Source organism: Pelodiscus sinensis, chromosome 31 (assembly GCF_049634645.1).
Source record: "Pelodiscus sinensis isolate JC-2024 chromosome 31, ASM4963464v1, whole genome shotgun sequence".
Classification (NCBI taxonomy): Eukaryota; Metazoa; Chordata; order Testudines; family Trionychidae; genus Pelodiscus; species Pelodiscus sinensis.
The window spans coordinates 12,846,845-12,860,318 of record NC_134741.1 but is presented as its reverse complement, the minus strand read 5'-3'; the positions used below and the strand labels follow the sequence as shown (position 1 = coordinate 12,860,318).

Sequence of the window (13,474 nt, the reverse complement as noted above, 5' to 3'; positions counted from 1 at the left end):
AAAATATAAGAGCAAAGATTGGTAATTTTGACGAAAAATGCTCCTATGGTTGAACAAACATTTTGGAAATTAATCATTACAATGGAAAAATGCACACTGTGAACATGGACAAAATAAATACATTTCTGTAATCTTACTTGTATTTAATTTGGTCCCTCTTCATCTTCATAAATGAAGGCAGTGACTATCATTGAATTCCATCATTGAAATATGTATAGTATAGTTTTATAATATAATTCTATATTATATACACGTGTTTATATAGAGTGTGTGTGTGTGTGTGTGTGAATGGTGATCTGCAAGAACTCGGGTGGCTAAGCATACGGTTCCATAGGATAACTAATTTTTACTTTTGAATACTTAAGTACAATCTTTGTACTTTTACTGAAGTAGTTTTACAGAAGATTACTTTGATTTTTACTTACTTAAATTTGTTTCAAAGTAGCAGGACTTAGACTTGCATTGCACAGAGTAATTACAGCATAGAGCAAAACAATGAATATGGGTTGCAGAGATGAGAGAGCAATTCTGTGAGTCCCGGGAATAAGACAAGAGAAACATTATAAGACTTTGTCCTATCTTTAGTTCCCTTTTTACATTTTAAACACCTTTAAAATGCAGTAAGCAAAAACATAAATAGAGTGGGCATGGCAAAATGCAGGGACATCTGCAGCCCTACTGAGCATGCTCAGCGCCTCCGAGGTGAATAAGTGATTAAATAAATGTTTAAGTAAATAAAAAAGCCCCCTTGCCAGGGCCACTCTCTGACTTGAGCCTCATTCCCACTGGGGAAGCTGCTTTAACCTCTGCCCTGCCTGTGCTGGGGCTTTGCTCTCGGTGTTGTAGAGTTTACCTGGCACCCCTCCCCCCACCAGACCTGACTTTGCCCAGAACCCATCCTAGCCCCGCCTGCATCTGCTCCGCCCCCTGCCAAGTCAATGTGAAGTCAACCTCTGCCGTTGAGCCACTCCCCCCCCTTGTGAAAGGCTTTTAACAGGGACTAAACAAAACTCACAGCGCGAGGGCAGAGAAACGGGCAAGGGCTGCACCAGAACCGCTGCGCATGCGCAGTGCCCGGATATTACACTGGGATTAGCACAATCTCTCAGGCGAGCATCCCCCCGCCGCGCGCTGCCCCAGGACCAACCAGACGCGCTGGGCAGAAGCCGGACTGGCCCACGTGGGCATCTCTCAGCCTCACCTCCGCAACAAAGGCCCCCCCCCCGGCCAGGCACGGACCGTAGGCGGAAGTAGGGGGCGTGGCCAAGCAGCTCCTGGTCCGAGCTAAGCCCCGGCGCTGGAATCTTAGCGGAGTCACGGACCTGCTGCGCATGCGTAGTGTCACGGCGCCAGCCCCATTCCCGCGGTCGGGTTTTCGGCGGGTCCCCGCCCGTCACTTCCAGTCCCTGCTCAAGCCCCGCCGCTGCGTCTGACTCCGCGCACGGGTAGGGAAAGGTAGCGGACTTCGCCGCGGTTAGTGCGCATGCGCCGCGCTCCCTGAGCCGGGAGCTGTTCTGAGGGGCCGGTGGCGCAGTTACTCGCAGCGGGGCGCCAGAGCCGGGGGGGGCCGCAGCCCGGCTTGAGGGAGCTGCGGGAGGGGCTGTGACCCGCCGTCCTGTGCTTCTGGTGGGTCCGGCATTGGGCATCGGGGCGCGCCCGTCTCTACGGTCGCGTCACAAACATTCAGCCCTGTTTTCCCCCTCGGGCTGTTGGCGTTTCCTGATGCTCCCGCTGGGCTGGGGGCTGGGTGCGGGCCGGGGGCGCACAGAGGGGCTGTGAGGGGGCTGCAGAGTGTGCGGGGGGGGGGGGTTGGACACAGGGTGAGGAGGGGCCCTGGCATGAGGGGTGCAGAGACGGGTCTGTCTGGGGCAGGTGGCTGAGGAGCCCAGAGGAGGCCCTGGTGGGGATAGGGGGTGAGCAAAGCTTTGGGGGCTTTTTGTGTTTTTACTTTTGATTTTTTTTTGTATCCTCAGTGCTGGTACCTCACACACCTGCCTCCCGGACCTGCCCCTCCATTGCTGAGCTCAGGAAAGTGACACGACCCCTGTTCCCCAGCCCAGAGGCAGCCATGGCTGCAGAGAGCCCCATGCAAAGTTTCTGGGAGGAATCGACACGTCCCATCTGTCTGGAGGATTTCACAGCCCCTGTCACTCTGCAGTGTGGGCACAATTTCTGCCAGGCCCTCCTTAGCCCTCAGGGTAGAGATACTGTGCAGCAGGGACCCCTACCGCCCAATTGGCAGCTGACAAACGTGCTGGAACTAGCCAAGCCGCTGAGTTTCCAAGCAGAAAAGAGAGCAAGATGGGTTGGGGTGTGCAGGGAGCACCAGGAGACTCTGATGCTGTTCTGTGAAGAGGATCAAACTCCCATCTGTGGGGTGTATGACAGATCCCAGGCTCACATGGTGGTGCTCGTACAGGAAGCTGCCCAGGAGTATAAGGTATAGAGTTGCTGTCCAGTGTATTTTAATTACAGGCTAATTTCACTGACTGTTACCGGACATAGGTGTGACACAGCTCAGCAAAGCCTACAAAAAGTGCTGTAAAATGTAAAGGCTCTAGCTTTGTGGCTACTTACGTCAAGCCTTTATAGATACCTGATGTGGGAAATGTTTCTCTGAGGCTCTGAATCCTGAAACCCAGCCCTCACTGGTAACAGGAGGGGTGTTTGCGCAAAGGAAGGTGTTAACTATCAGAGAGGTTTAGAACATAGGAGCTACAGGCCAGTCTGTCAGTGAGTTGCCTTGGGACTGGAGAAGAGGAGGAGCTGTTACTGATTGGAGCAACAGGAGTAATAATCTGTCATTTGCCTTATAGGTGGCAATGGCATCTGAGACCTATACCCAGCAAGGGAAAGTCCCTGATCTGAGCAGGTCACAGTTCAGTTAGACAAACTGTGGGACGGGAAGGTGGAGCAGCAAGTTGCTCATAGTCGCCAAGCACGTCAGGGATAGAGTTTAGCCCTGAACCCTGGTCCAACTGTTAGACTGCACTGCTCCCTGTCCCTCAGCATCACTGAGTAGTGATGAAGTATGGCCCTTAAGAGGGAAAGATGCCTTGATAAAGCCCTAGGCCACCCGTAGCAGGGCTTCAAGAAGTGCAGGTCCATGTCAGGCACATCTAGGATTCAACTGGATTGTAGCAAAAGTTCAAACTGGTTAACTGATGAGCTACTCTTTATTGGTGCCAGTTCTTGGTTAAACTCACCACTGTTCCAGCAGTGCCTGCTTCCTTCTGGCAGCTAACGTCAGTCTGCAGCTGCTGGGAGTTCCTATTGGCCAGTAGTTCTTGTGGCCACCCCCAGCAGACCTCGTGAGAGATCCCTGGCCCCAGGAGAGCCCATTTTCACTACCAGCCCTCACTGTTAGCAGGTTAAAAAATACTGTCACTGATAAAATTGTAATCGGTTCCATGATTAGTATTGTTAAGCATTTTTACCTTCCTAATCCGTACCTGCATCATTCTTTATGAAGGTGCCCCACCCAATCTGTCCCCCACCATTACAGGTGATCTGCTGCATCAGCAGTCTCCTCCTGTCTCTTTTTCTATAGACAAAGCCATGTCCAAGGCTGAGTCCATGCTGGACAGGGGCAGAGCTCCACAAAACTGGGACTCTCTTAAAAGCAGACAAATGGACTCCAAACATCTGATGTGGTTTACCCTCATGCTTATTTCTGTTTCTTCAGGAAAAATTGGAGGCCCATTTGAAGGCTTTGAGGGAAGAGAGAGAAAAGGTGCTGGGAAGGAAAACAACAGCAGAAGGGAAAAGCCAGGAGTATCTGGTAGGTGCTTGTGGCTATGGACCAACAGGGACTGGCAATGGGAGGGCTGTGTTAGGAGGGAGACTCCTGTGTGGACTTGGTGAGGTTGGGCTTATTTGTGTTGCTCCTAGATTATGGATTGCTGGGTGAGATCCATGTCAGTGCATGAGTTAATGTCCAGCCTTTGTGACTTTCCAAGACATCCTCCCCAAGAGAGGTGAATGTCCCCCTGAAGGGCTGTCTGCTCACTTGGTGCATTCACCTGTTTGCTTCTTATTCCTCCCTGGGTATCTCTATCAGTCTGGTGCTGAGTCCTGCCCCCTGCTGCTCTGTGTCTGATTTCCCAGAGCCCATGAATAAGAGAAGATGCTGCCCATAACAGACATGGGAACTTCCCTTTCAGGGGGACACGGTCCAAAGGAGATGCTTGGAGAGATGCCTCTGCTTAGTAACCACAAAGTAGAGTCAAATATTACACATAATATAATATATGGAGATATACCATCTTACAGAGCTGGAAGGGACCTTGAGAGGTCATCTAGTCCAGTCCCCTGCCCTCGTGGCAGGGCCAAGTACCATCCCTGATAGATTTGCCCCAGATCCCTACATGGCCTCTCAAGGATTGAATTCACAATGCTGGGTTTAGCAGGCCAATGTTCAAACCACTGAGCTATCCCTTCCTACAAATTTTAGGATTTTCCAAGAACTTCTCCCTGCTGTGCACTCAACTCCCCATGAAAGGGCCCCAGGCTCCATCCATACCCCTGACCAGTCCTTTCCCTGTTTCCATACAGAAATGGACCCAAGTGGAGAGGCAGATGATTGTCGCTGAGTTTCATCATCTGCGACAGTTCCTGGAGGAACAAGAGCGGCGACTCCTAGCCCAGCTGGAGAAGCTAGACAAAGAGATTGGGAGGCTCCAGACTGACACTGTCAGGAAACTCTCTGTGCAGATTTCCTGTATCAGCAAGCTGATCGGTGAGCTGGAGGGGACGTGTCAGAAGCCAGCGAGTGAATTCCTGCAGGTGAGCCTGAGGGAGAAATGTCCCAGCTTCCCATACAGGGAAGGGAGGCTCCTAAATCACAAGTGCTGAGGTCCAGCTTTCAGATCGCAGTGTCACTCTATGTGCATTGCTGCCACGTGAGTGATTTTATACTGTGTAGAGTTACAGGCACAGAGCTATTAGAGATGGCAAAGCCCCATATGCTCAGGGGATCCATGTTCCCGGGGCCAGGGCATGGCCTCGCTTCCCATGCTTGCAAAATCCCTTCTCTGACGTCTCCTGTGTGTGTCCAATGGGCCTGAGATTCTTTTCTGTGTCTTTTTTCTAGGACATCAGAAGCACCCTGAGTAGGTACGTGGCTCTCACTCACCTCACTCTTCATAGTGCAGGGAAAGGGCTTGGAGCTGATGTTAGCACCACATCTCCCCAGGGCTCTACAGCCAGACGTTAGATACAAATATCTTTGACTCATTTAATTCTGAGGGTCTCCTCTTTGCACATCAAACTCTGGAATTCCCCATTCAGGGCACAGTCTGACCTAAAGTGTTTCCTGGAGCTGTCACCTCCCTGAAGGACTGGCTGCCTCAGGTATGTAGGATGGGCCTGTCACTGTTGGCCACTGGACGCCATTCAGCCCAGAGCAGCACGGAACAAGAGTCCGTCCCATCCGAGGGCTGTTTGGAGACATGTGTGGAAGGAGCTGGGGAGAGGGGGAGCTAGTGTCTCAATCTAGTCCCTAGTGGACAGATCCCTTCAGCCCTTCACCTGGGAACTTCCTGTCCCTCAGCACCTGGAGGCCAAGGAGTGAGTTGGCCATGGAGACTCAATTCCTCTTTACTCCCCCAGCCAGTTTCCCCAGACCAGAGATGAAGAACAGCAATGAGACCTTTCAGGGGAAAGTTGCATGACCATGGGATATGTTGCCCTTGCTCTCAGGCTGTGAGAATTGGAGGAGTTCTAACACCAAGCCTGTCAGAGCTGAGACTTACTAGCCAGAACTTATCAGCAGTAAACTAAATACAATCACATGGAATTGTTTCTGTCCAGGTGTGAGATGGGGCAGTTCCAGCTGACAGAGGAGATTTCCCCTGAACTGGAAGAACAAGTCAGAGGTTTCTCCAAGAAAACAATTGCTCTGTCGGATATTTTGAGGGAGTTCAAAGGTACCTAGAAAGGATGGATGAGGGGAAAGTGGTTCAAGTATCTGAGACTGTTGAATCTGGCCTCTGAAGCCAACCTTCCCCTGCTTCAATTCCCATGTGGAGAATGACAGCCCCATCACTCAGATCTTCTTAGAGACACTGAGCAAACAAACCCAACTATTTGCAGCTAGAACCAGGTGTTTTCAAACTCTGAACCTCCCATTCAGAGATCAAAATGGCTAAAGTTAACGTGTTCTGCCACCACAGTTCCAGGTTGTGATAAGAGGCAGTAAGTGAATGAGAAACCAAGTGGGAGGGGGTTAGGAGGGAAGAGTAAATCTCATTTATAGCTTCTCTTTCCTGGGATGGGTGTGAAGCTGCAGGGATATTGGCTGATAGGTGCCTGAGTCAGAAAGGAAATGAAAGTTTCAGACTCTTCATACTAAATATCTGAGTGTCCGTCTGTCTGGCCTCTCATATAATTGAAATGCAGAGTTCAGAGTGGGACATTGTTATAAATAGGAGAGCCTGGAATCTCACCTCTCTTATTCCTTCCCCCACCAGATACTCTGCCCTCTGCACTGGAGAGAGCAAGAAGAAAATCCCTGGCAGCTTTCAGACAGAGTGAGTTTGCAGGTGGAGATTCTTTAAATGATGAGAAAATTCCTGTGAAAAAATCTTCATGGGATTGTTATTGAAGTTACCAACCAAACCCAGCAACCACGGCACGCACAGCCCTAAATCTCATCCACTGATCAGTGAGGAGACCCAAGGGTACTTCACGGGGACCTGTGGACACTTGGAGAAACACTGGTCTATGGGTTTTTGATGCTACAGGGGAGAAATTAAAGTATACAATGGAAGGCACCTTCAAGCTCAGATTTCACTGCTCAATTTCAATATGGGGTTGGTTTCAAACAATAAATAGGTTGTATTTTGTCCAGGCCTGCACTAGACTCAGCAGCCCTTGGGAATCCAGCAGTTTCTTGCCATGAACAAACTGATACTGTGGAAGCCAGTCAGCTCTCAGCCTATGTGCCGGATCCACCCCACCAAGCCATAGGATCCAGCCCATGGATGCCACTTCTCATCTGTCCCTCAAAAAGTGATTGTGAGCCCGGAGGGGAGGGGGAAATCTTCAGGTGCTGCTTCCACTCCCAGGGCAATCTTAATGGCCGGTTTCTGGCCAGAAACAAAGCACTGCTCCCTCTCCCCTCTGGACATGACCCTGCAGCCTGTGACAGGATTGGGCAGACTCCCTGCTTGCCTGAAGTGCTTGGCCTCTGGCCAGGAGTCACTCAGATAAGTCTCCTGTCCAGAGCATGCCTCTGACATTCCAATCCCTCCCTTTCCCTCCTAATCTCTGCTCCCCACTCCTGCCCCTGCTCTGCATAACCAAAGCTCTGTCCTCCTCCTGCAGCTATATATGCAAGTGATCTCAGTGGTCAGAAACTGACAGCACCTTGTTTGTCCACTAAGTCACTTCTCTAAATTAGAGTTACTTTAAATACCTAATGAGTAGTTGGCTAATCTAATGTTCTAGATCACAGCCTGTCTCCTTCACCGAAACTCACTCCCTTCTAGACCCCTCTATACATTCTGCAACCCAAACCTTTACCCCAAGTGTGCTCCTTCTCCCAACACCTATCTCAGACCCTGCATTAATGTCATGGAACAGTGTAGCTCTCAGCCACTTTCCATTTGGCCACCCATCAAAATGAATTGCTTTCCCCGTTGAGTAGATATGGCTCAGTGAGAGCCAATAAGTGAAAGCTGAAGCCAGACTATTGCTGGCTAGAAAAGAGGCACAAATATTTGATAGGAAAGAGGATTAGCTGCTGAAACAAATGAGCAAAGAACTGGTGGATTCTCCATCTCTTGATGTCTTCAAATCACTGGGGGACTTGCTAGAAAATACACTGTAGGGAAACAGAGCTCTGTAACTGGACTAAGTGTAATGGCTTGTGCCACTGAGGGGGTCAGACTGCATAACTAAGGACATCTTCTTATCCCATGAATCCATGATTTTAAGATCTCTTCCTGCAAACACTCTGCACACATGTTTAATAATAAGTATCTGAATGGTGATGTTAACTTCACTGACTGTTGTGGAAAGGGTTTATAACGTCTCTGTCAGATGAAAGAGCAAATTTTGTGCTACATGTCTGTGAATGAAGACTAAAGGTTTTAAATACAGCAGCCTGCATTTAACCTACATCCGTGTTCAGGCAGATGAATATGTGGCTTGTTATCAGAAACACTGGGTGCTGAGAACTAAATCCCATTGTTGCAGATGCAGTAATGTTGTAACTCAAGCCAGGTATGGAGAGAAATGAATATGGATTTGGGATCTGACTCCTGTTTATGGAATATCTAGACTAAAACTTTTGCCCACAATGGCAGAGTCTAACACGTGTGTCACTAGGGACAGAGTCTGCGGAGAATGGGGGTGTGGAAAGGATTAAAGCCCCTTCTGAAATGTCTCCAATTCTTCTTCTCCACCTGCCAGGCTGCAGAACACCCATGACTGTCTCCAGCTCAGCCCCCAGCCTACAGAGCCAGGGACAGGAAATGGCCATGGTAGAGCCGGTGAGCTTCGAGGAGGTGGCTGTGTATTTCTCTGAGGATGAATGGGCTCTGCTGGACCCGGGCCAGAGAGCCCTCTATGGAGATGTGATGCAGGAGAATTATGAGGCTGTGAACTGGCTGAGTAAGGATTCCTGTTTCCTTGGGTAACAGAAGCTGGGTTTGGTTTGTTGGGTTTGTCATTGCCTTTGCCCACGATGAGTATCTGCCCCAATAATCTTGACACTGTCCCCTCTATGCCCCTCCCAGCGAAAGCAGGTTCAGGGACATAAAAATGGTGCTGCTCTTGCCACAGCTAAGGTCTCACTGCGCTTCCCTCCTATCTTGTCCATCTTATGCCTTGACTGGAGGTGTGAGTAGAAGGGCTCAGGCACGAACAGCACGTACCAGAGTTCTGGATCTGGGTCTGGCTGCTCTTAGTGCCTGCAGGGTCCCCTTGTGGCAGTGTGCTCAGCCACTGGAAGGAGGGTGCAGCTCCCAGAGTGCTTCCTGCCTATAACTAATGTCTGTGACAAGCTGCTACTTGCCAGTGGCTGGAGCTGAGGGAGGGTGGATGAGACAGTTTGCATTCTGCACATATTTTGTCCGAGGAAACTCTCTAGTAGATAGATGTGAGCAGAGCTCTCCTTGCATTTTATGCACAGGTTGGGTCTCCTTTCAAAAGTTCAGCTTCATTCTCCCTGGGGCTCACTTACCTCTGTGTGCAGTGGAGATAAATCACGACATCTGTCTTGTTTTTTTAGTGTGAAATACCTTCGGGTAGGGACTTTTTCTTCCTGTGTGAATGTCTGGCTTTATGTTCAGGAGACCTGCGTTTAGTTCTCTGCCCATCTCAGACTTCCTGTGTGACCTTGATTAAGGCCCTTAGACTCTCTATGTGCAGTCACCTCTCTCTTTAATAGCTATTATAGAGTGTCTTTGTTTCTCAGGGCTGGGAAGGATACCTACATTAAAGAGGGGTGATGCTTAGCTCCGTATGAGCACCCCAATAGCACAGTGGGGTCCTGATTTACACCAGAGTTCCCACGTGCTGCTGTGATTGTTAATTTTGATTCCCATAGAGACTGCAATGCTATATGAATTGCTGCTAGTGCCATGGAGTGTTGTTACAGCTGTTCAGGGTGGCTTTTTCTGGATCTCTGATGGCAGCGGCACTGGCAAAGTATGCGGCTTATCCATGCAGCACACCTCAGGGTTGCCGCTATAAAAGACCAAGGCTCCATTTGGACACTAAGGCACTTGGCCAAGTTTATTGTGAAAAGGAGCAAGGTGCTAGTATCCCAGCTCCTCAGGCACAGGTATAGTGAGACTTGTCCCAACCCAATAATGGTACCTGCTTAGTCAGTAGTGAGAATGTTGCCCCTCGGCCAGCATCAGCATGCCCCTCCTGTGGCTTCTCTCTTACATTGTTGCGTTCCATGTGTTCCACCCCTTTAGCTTCCTGCCTGTTTGTTTGAAGAAAATATCCGTATCCATTATCCCCTCATCCCCCTCAACACGCTCACAAGGTGTAAAGGTGATAGATTCTGTGCAACCCTGGACGGGCACCAAATCAAAGGCCAGGCTTGCCTCAAGAGCCAGACTGGGAACCCACCCAAAGGCTGCTGCTGGCAGAGCAGAACTGGGGCTGTAGAGGGGGAGCTGAGTAACAACCACAAGTACCAGAGAAGTAAAATGTCTTAGCTCTGCCCTGGTTTGCCCCGAGAGAAGCCTGGTACCACCCTGGGCAGCCACCCTGCCAGCTGTTGTGGGCAGCTGGCAGGGCCCACCCAGACACAGGCAATTGGGATCAGGAGAATGGAGCATAGGCAGGACCTGAAGCAACCAGCCAAGGATTCACTTAGATGCTCAGACAACTTCCTCTGCCTCCTTCTGGCACAAGTAGAGCATCTGAGCCAAAGATAGGGACAAGCCCAGCCCACCATCCAGGAATTTTGTGGACAGAGCTTTGGGGAGCTAGAGCTCTCCTGGGTCCTTTCTCTCCAAGTCTTAGTGACCTGCCATGTGGCAGCTGCAGTCTGAGCCCTGCCTAGGGACCTTGGTGTCAAACTAGCCTTACTAAAGCTCCCCTTCTGAGTAGGTGTCTTCCTGTCCAGCCCTGGGACTGAGTTGTACCCTAGAGAGTGGGAAGGTGATGCACCTTTACTGCAGATGAATGTATCCTGGGATTTTGTACCAGCCAGAGCCTAGTCTCTGCAAGGTGGGGAAATGAGTCTTTCTGGGTGGGTGACTCAGATGCTGGCTCTGGAAGCCGTAGTGGCACAGACCTTGATGAACAAGATCAGCACTTGGTTCATTGCTCTCCAAACAGGATATCCAGTCTCCAAAACTGATGTGATTTCCTGGGTGGAACGGGAGGAGGAGTTGCGGGTCCCAGATCCCCAGAGCTGTGAGGAAGGAGAAATCAACAGCAACTCCCACACAGGTGAGCAATCAGTTAAACTGACTCAGAAACCAATTTCTGTCTCCTATAGAGATGTAACCGATGTGTTTTCATGAAGTCTGTCTGACTGTTCAGCCTGTCTTCAACTCCAGTCAGTGTGGTGAGTGAGGAAAGGCTGGGTTCTCTTCTCTATGGAAGGGTTGTGAAAGAGGAGGAAGAACTCAGCTCATGATAATTTGACCATTATTTGAGTGTGTGTCCCCTTTTCTATTGCTCTTTCAGAGTTTCCTTTCAGCTCATCATGGAGAATAACTCCTGTCTGGATTATTTCTCTATCCCAACAGGTAACGGGACACTGACTGAGAACCATGAAAAGAGTTGGCAGCAGGAAGGACCAGAGCAAGTGTCTCCATGTCTAATGTTATTGGGAATATCTGAAGGGCATGTTTTCCAGATAGGTGAGCAAGGAGAGAGCTGTGAGAGTCAGCATAGTCCAGAAAGGCAGCAGAGACACTATCTAGGAGAGAGACAGGGTAACTCCAGTCACAGGAGCAGAGGGGAGAAAAACACAGAAACCATTCAACAGGAAATCCCCCTTCAACAGTCACCTTGCACTTATAGTGACTGTGAAACTATTCTTGAACATCAAAGAGCCCGCAAAGGAGAGAAGCCCTTCAAGTTCACTGACTCTGGGAAAAGCTTCAGTGAACCCTCACACTTTATGAACCATCAGAAAATAAATACAAGAAACATACCACATAACTGCTCTGACTGTGGGAAAAGCTTCAGTAGAAACTCACACCTTGTTAGACACAGAAGGGCCCACACAGGAAGGAAACCGTTCCACTGCTCTGACTGTGGGAAAAGCTTCAGTAGAAGCTCACTCCTTGTTACCCATAGCAGGAGCCACACAGGAGAGAGACCCTTCAGCTGCTCTGTCTGTGGGAAAAGCTTCAATAGCAGCTCACACCTTATTATCCATAGGAGGAGCCACACAGGAGAGAGACCCTTCAGATGCTCTCTCTGCGGGAAAAACTTCAGTAGCAGCTCACACCTTGTTACCCACAGGAGGAGCCACACAGGAGAGAAACCCTTCAGCTGCTCTGACTGCGGAAAAAGCTTCAGTAGAAGCTCAAGCCTTGTTACCCATAGGAGGAGCCACACAGGAGAGAAACCCTTCAGCTGCTTTGACTGTGGGAAAAGCTTCAGTAGAAACTCAAGCCTTGTTACCCATAGGAGGACCCACACAGGCGAGAAACCTTTCAATTGCTCTGACTGCGGGAAAAGCTTCAGTCAGAAGTCAAATCTTGTTACCCATAGGAGGACCCACGCAGGAGAGAAACCTTTCAATTGCTCTGACTGTGGGAAAAGCTTTATAGGGAGCTCAGATCTTGTTCACCATCAGAGATCCCTCACAGGGGAGAAACTCATCAGCTGCTCTGACTCTGGGAACACCCTTCATCAGAATTTACATCTTGTTAAACACAGGAGAGAAACCGTTCAATTGCTCTGACTGCGGGAAAAGCTTCTGTATCAGCTCACACCTTGTTACTCATAGGAGAAGCCGCATAGCAGAAACACTTCAGCTGCTCTGACTGCAGGAAAATCTTCAGTCAGTGCTCTTGTGTGACTAGCCATCAGATAATACATACAAGAGAGTCACCTTATAACAGCTCTGAGTGCAGAAAAGGCTTCAAACACAGGTCAGACTTTGGTAAACATAAGACAACCGACAGAGGGGAGAGAATCATTCAGCTGCTCTGACTATGGGGAAAGCTTCAGTCAGAGCTCAAATCTTCTTAGCCTTCGGAGGACCCACAGAGGGGAGAAACCTATAACCTGAGTTCCCTTTAAGCTGTCTGGCCAGGTGGCTGTGGTGCAGCCTTTTAAATGCCATGCAAGCTTATAGGGCTTTTGTGGGGACAGATACCTCTACCCACTGGTCTCAACCCTGGCCCACACCTGCCATGTCCAGAGGACAGTTATCCCATGACCCCAGCCCCAGAGCCACCATGGCAGGGAGAGGTGTGTCTTCCTCCTCCCCCTTCCCAGTAGCATCTAAGCTGGGGAAGTGAGAGCTCATGGGATTTTTCTCTCCTCGATGTAGCCTTTTAGTGACCTACATCTCAGACCTCTCCATCTTTGAGATAACACCTCCAGCTGAAGCCCTCCACCAGTATTCCCTCTAAGATTTTCCATCCACAAGTGGAGCAAGTTTTGTCTTGAGCACAAAGAGTGACGTCCTATGCGCTTGTTCATATGTGTGCCACTGTGGTGCATACAAGTTACTGAGAATATTTGCATGCACACACGGTGTAGTAACATGGACTGAAGAGAAATAGCTGGATGAAATTTTCCGGCGATATCCCTAAATTAATCTTCTGAATGTCATTAACATGCAACTGCATAATGAGCTTCAGAGCCAATGGCGAGGGCTGGAGCATTTCTCACACACACACACACACACACACACACACAATTTAAATTATTATGGAAGAAAAATACTGAAATGAAGGATAATTAACACTGTGCATGACCCTGCACACGTGCACCCTGAAACTTTCCAGATTGGTACCCAGTCTCATTCCCACACAGCCTT

At 49.5% G+C, this 13,474-nt stretch overlaps 1 protein-coding gene across 6 annotated transcripts; it reads left to right on the top strand.

Annotated features, from left to right (window-relative positions):
• Window positions 1-1,316: 1,316 nt before the first annotated feature.
• Window positions 1,317-13,231, top strand: LOC106731431 (uncharacterized). Of its 6 annotated transcripts, none has more exons than XR_012898198.1 (10): window positions 1,317-1,445; window positions 1,974-2,440; window positions 3,686-3,781; window positions 4,555-4,785; window positions 5,093-5,115; window positions 5,812-5,927; window positions 6,471-6,530; window positions 8,416-8,616; window positions 10,967-11,035; window positions 11,220-11,264. XR_012898198.1 is itself a non-coding variant. In XM_075912341.1 (10 exons), the coding sequence occupies exons 2-10, from the start codon at window positions 2,069-2,071 to the stop codon at window positions 12,386-12,388; spliced, it is 2,382 nt and encodes a 793-aa protein (XP_075768456.1). In that variant the 5' UTR covers window positions 1,317-1,445; window positions 1,974-2,068; the 3' UTR covers window positions 12,389-13,231. The 6 variants fall into 6 exon arrangements, 5 of the variants coding, with proteins under 5 accessions (XP_075768456.1, XP_075768459.1, XP_075768457.1 ...); XM_075912341.1 differs by lacking the exon at window positions 10,967-11,035 and adding an exon at window positions 10,804-10,917 and having other exon boundaries at window positions 11,220-13,231; XM_075912342.1 differs by lacking the exons at window positions 1,317-1,445; window positions 10,967-11,035 and adding exons at window positions 1,480-1,626; window positions 10,804-10,917 and having other exon boundaries at window positions 11,220-13,231.
• The last annotated feature ends 243 nt before the right edge of the window (window positions 13,232-13,474 follow it).

Coding starts and splice junctions, on each gene's coding strand:
- LOC106731431 (XM_075912341.1), top strand. CDS start 2,069: ATGGCTGCAGAGAGCCCCATGCAAAGTTTCTGGGAGGAATCGACACGT. Junction 4,786..5,092: donor CAGCGAGTGAATTCCTGCAG/GTGAGCCTGAGG, acceptor TCTTTTTTCTAG/GACATCAGAAGCACCCTGAG. Junction 5,928..6,470: donor TATTTTGAGGGAGTTCAAAG/GTACCTAGAAAG, acceptor TTCCCCCACCAG/ATACTCTGCCCTCTGCACTG.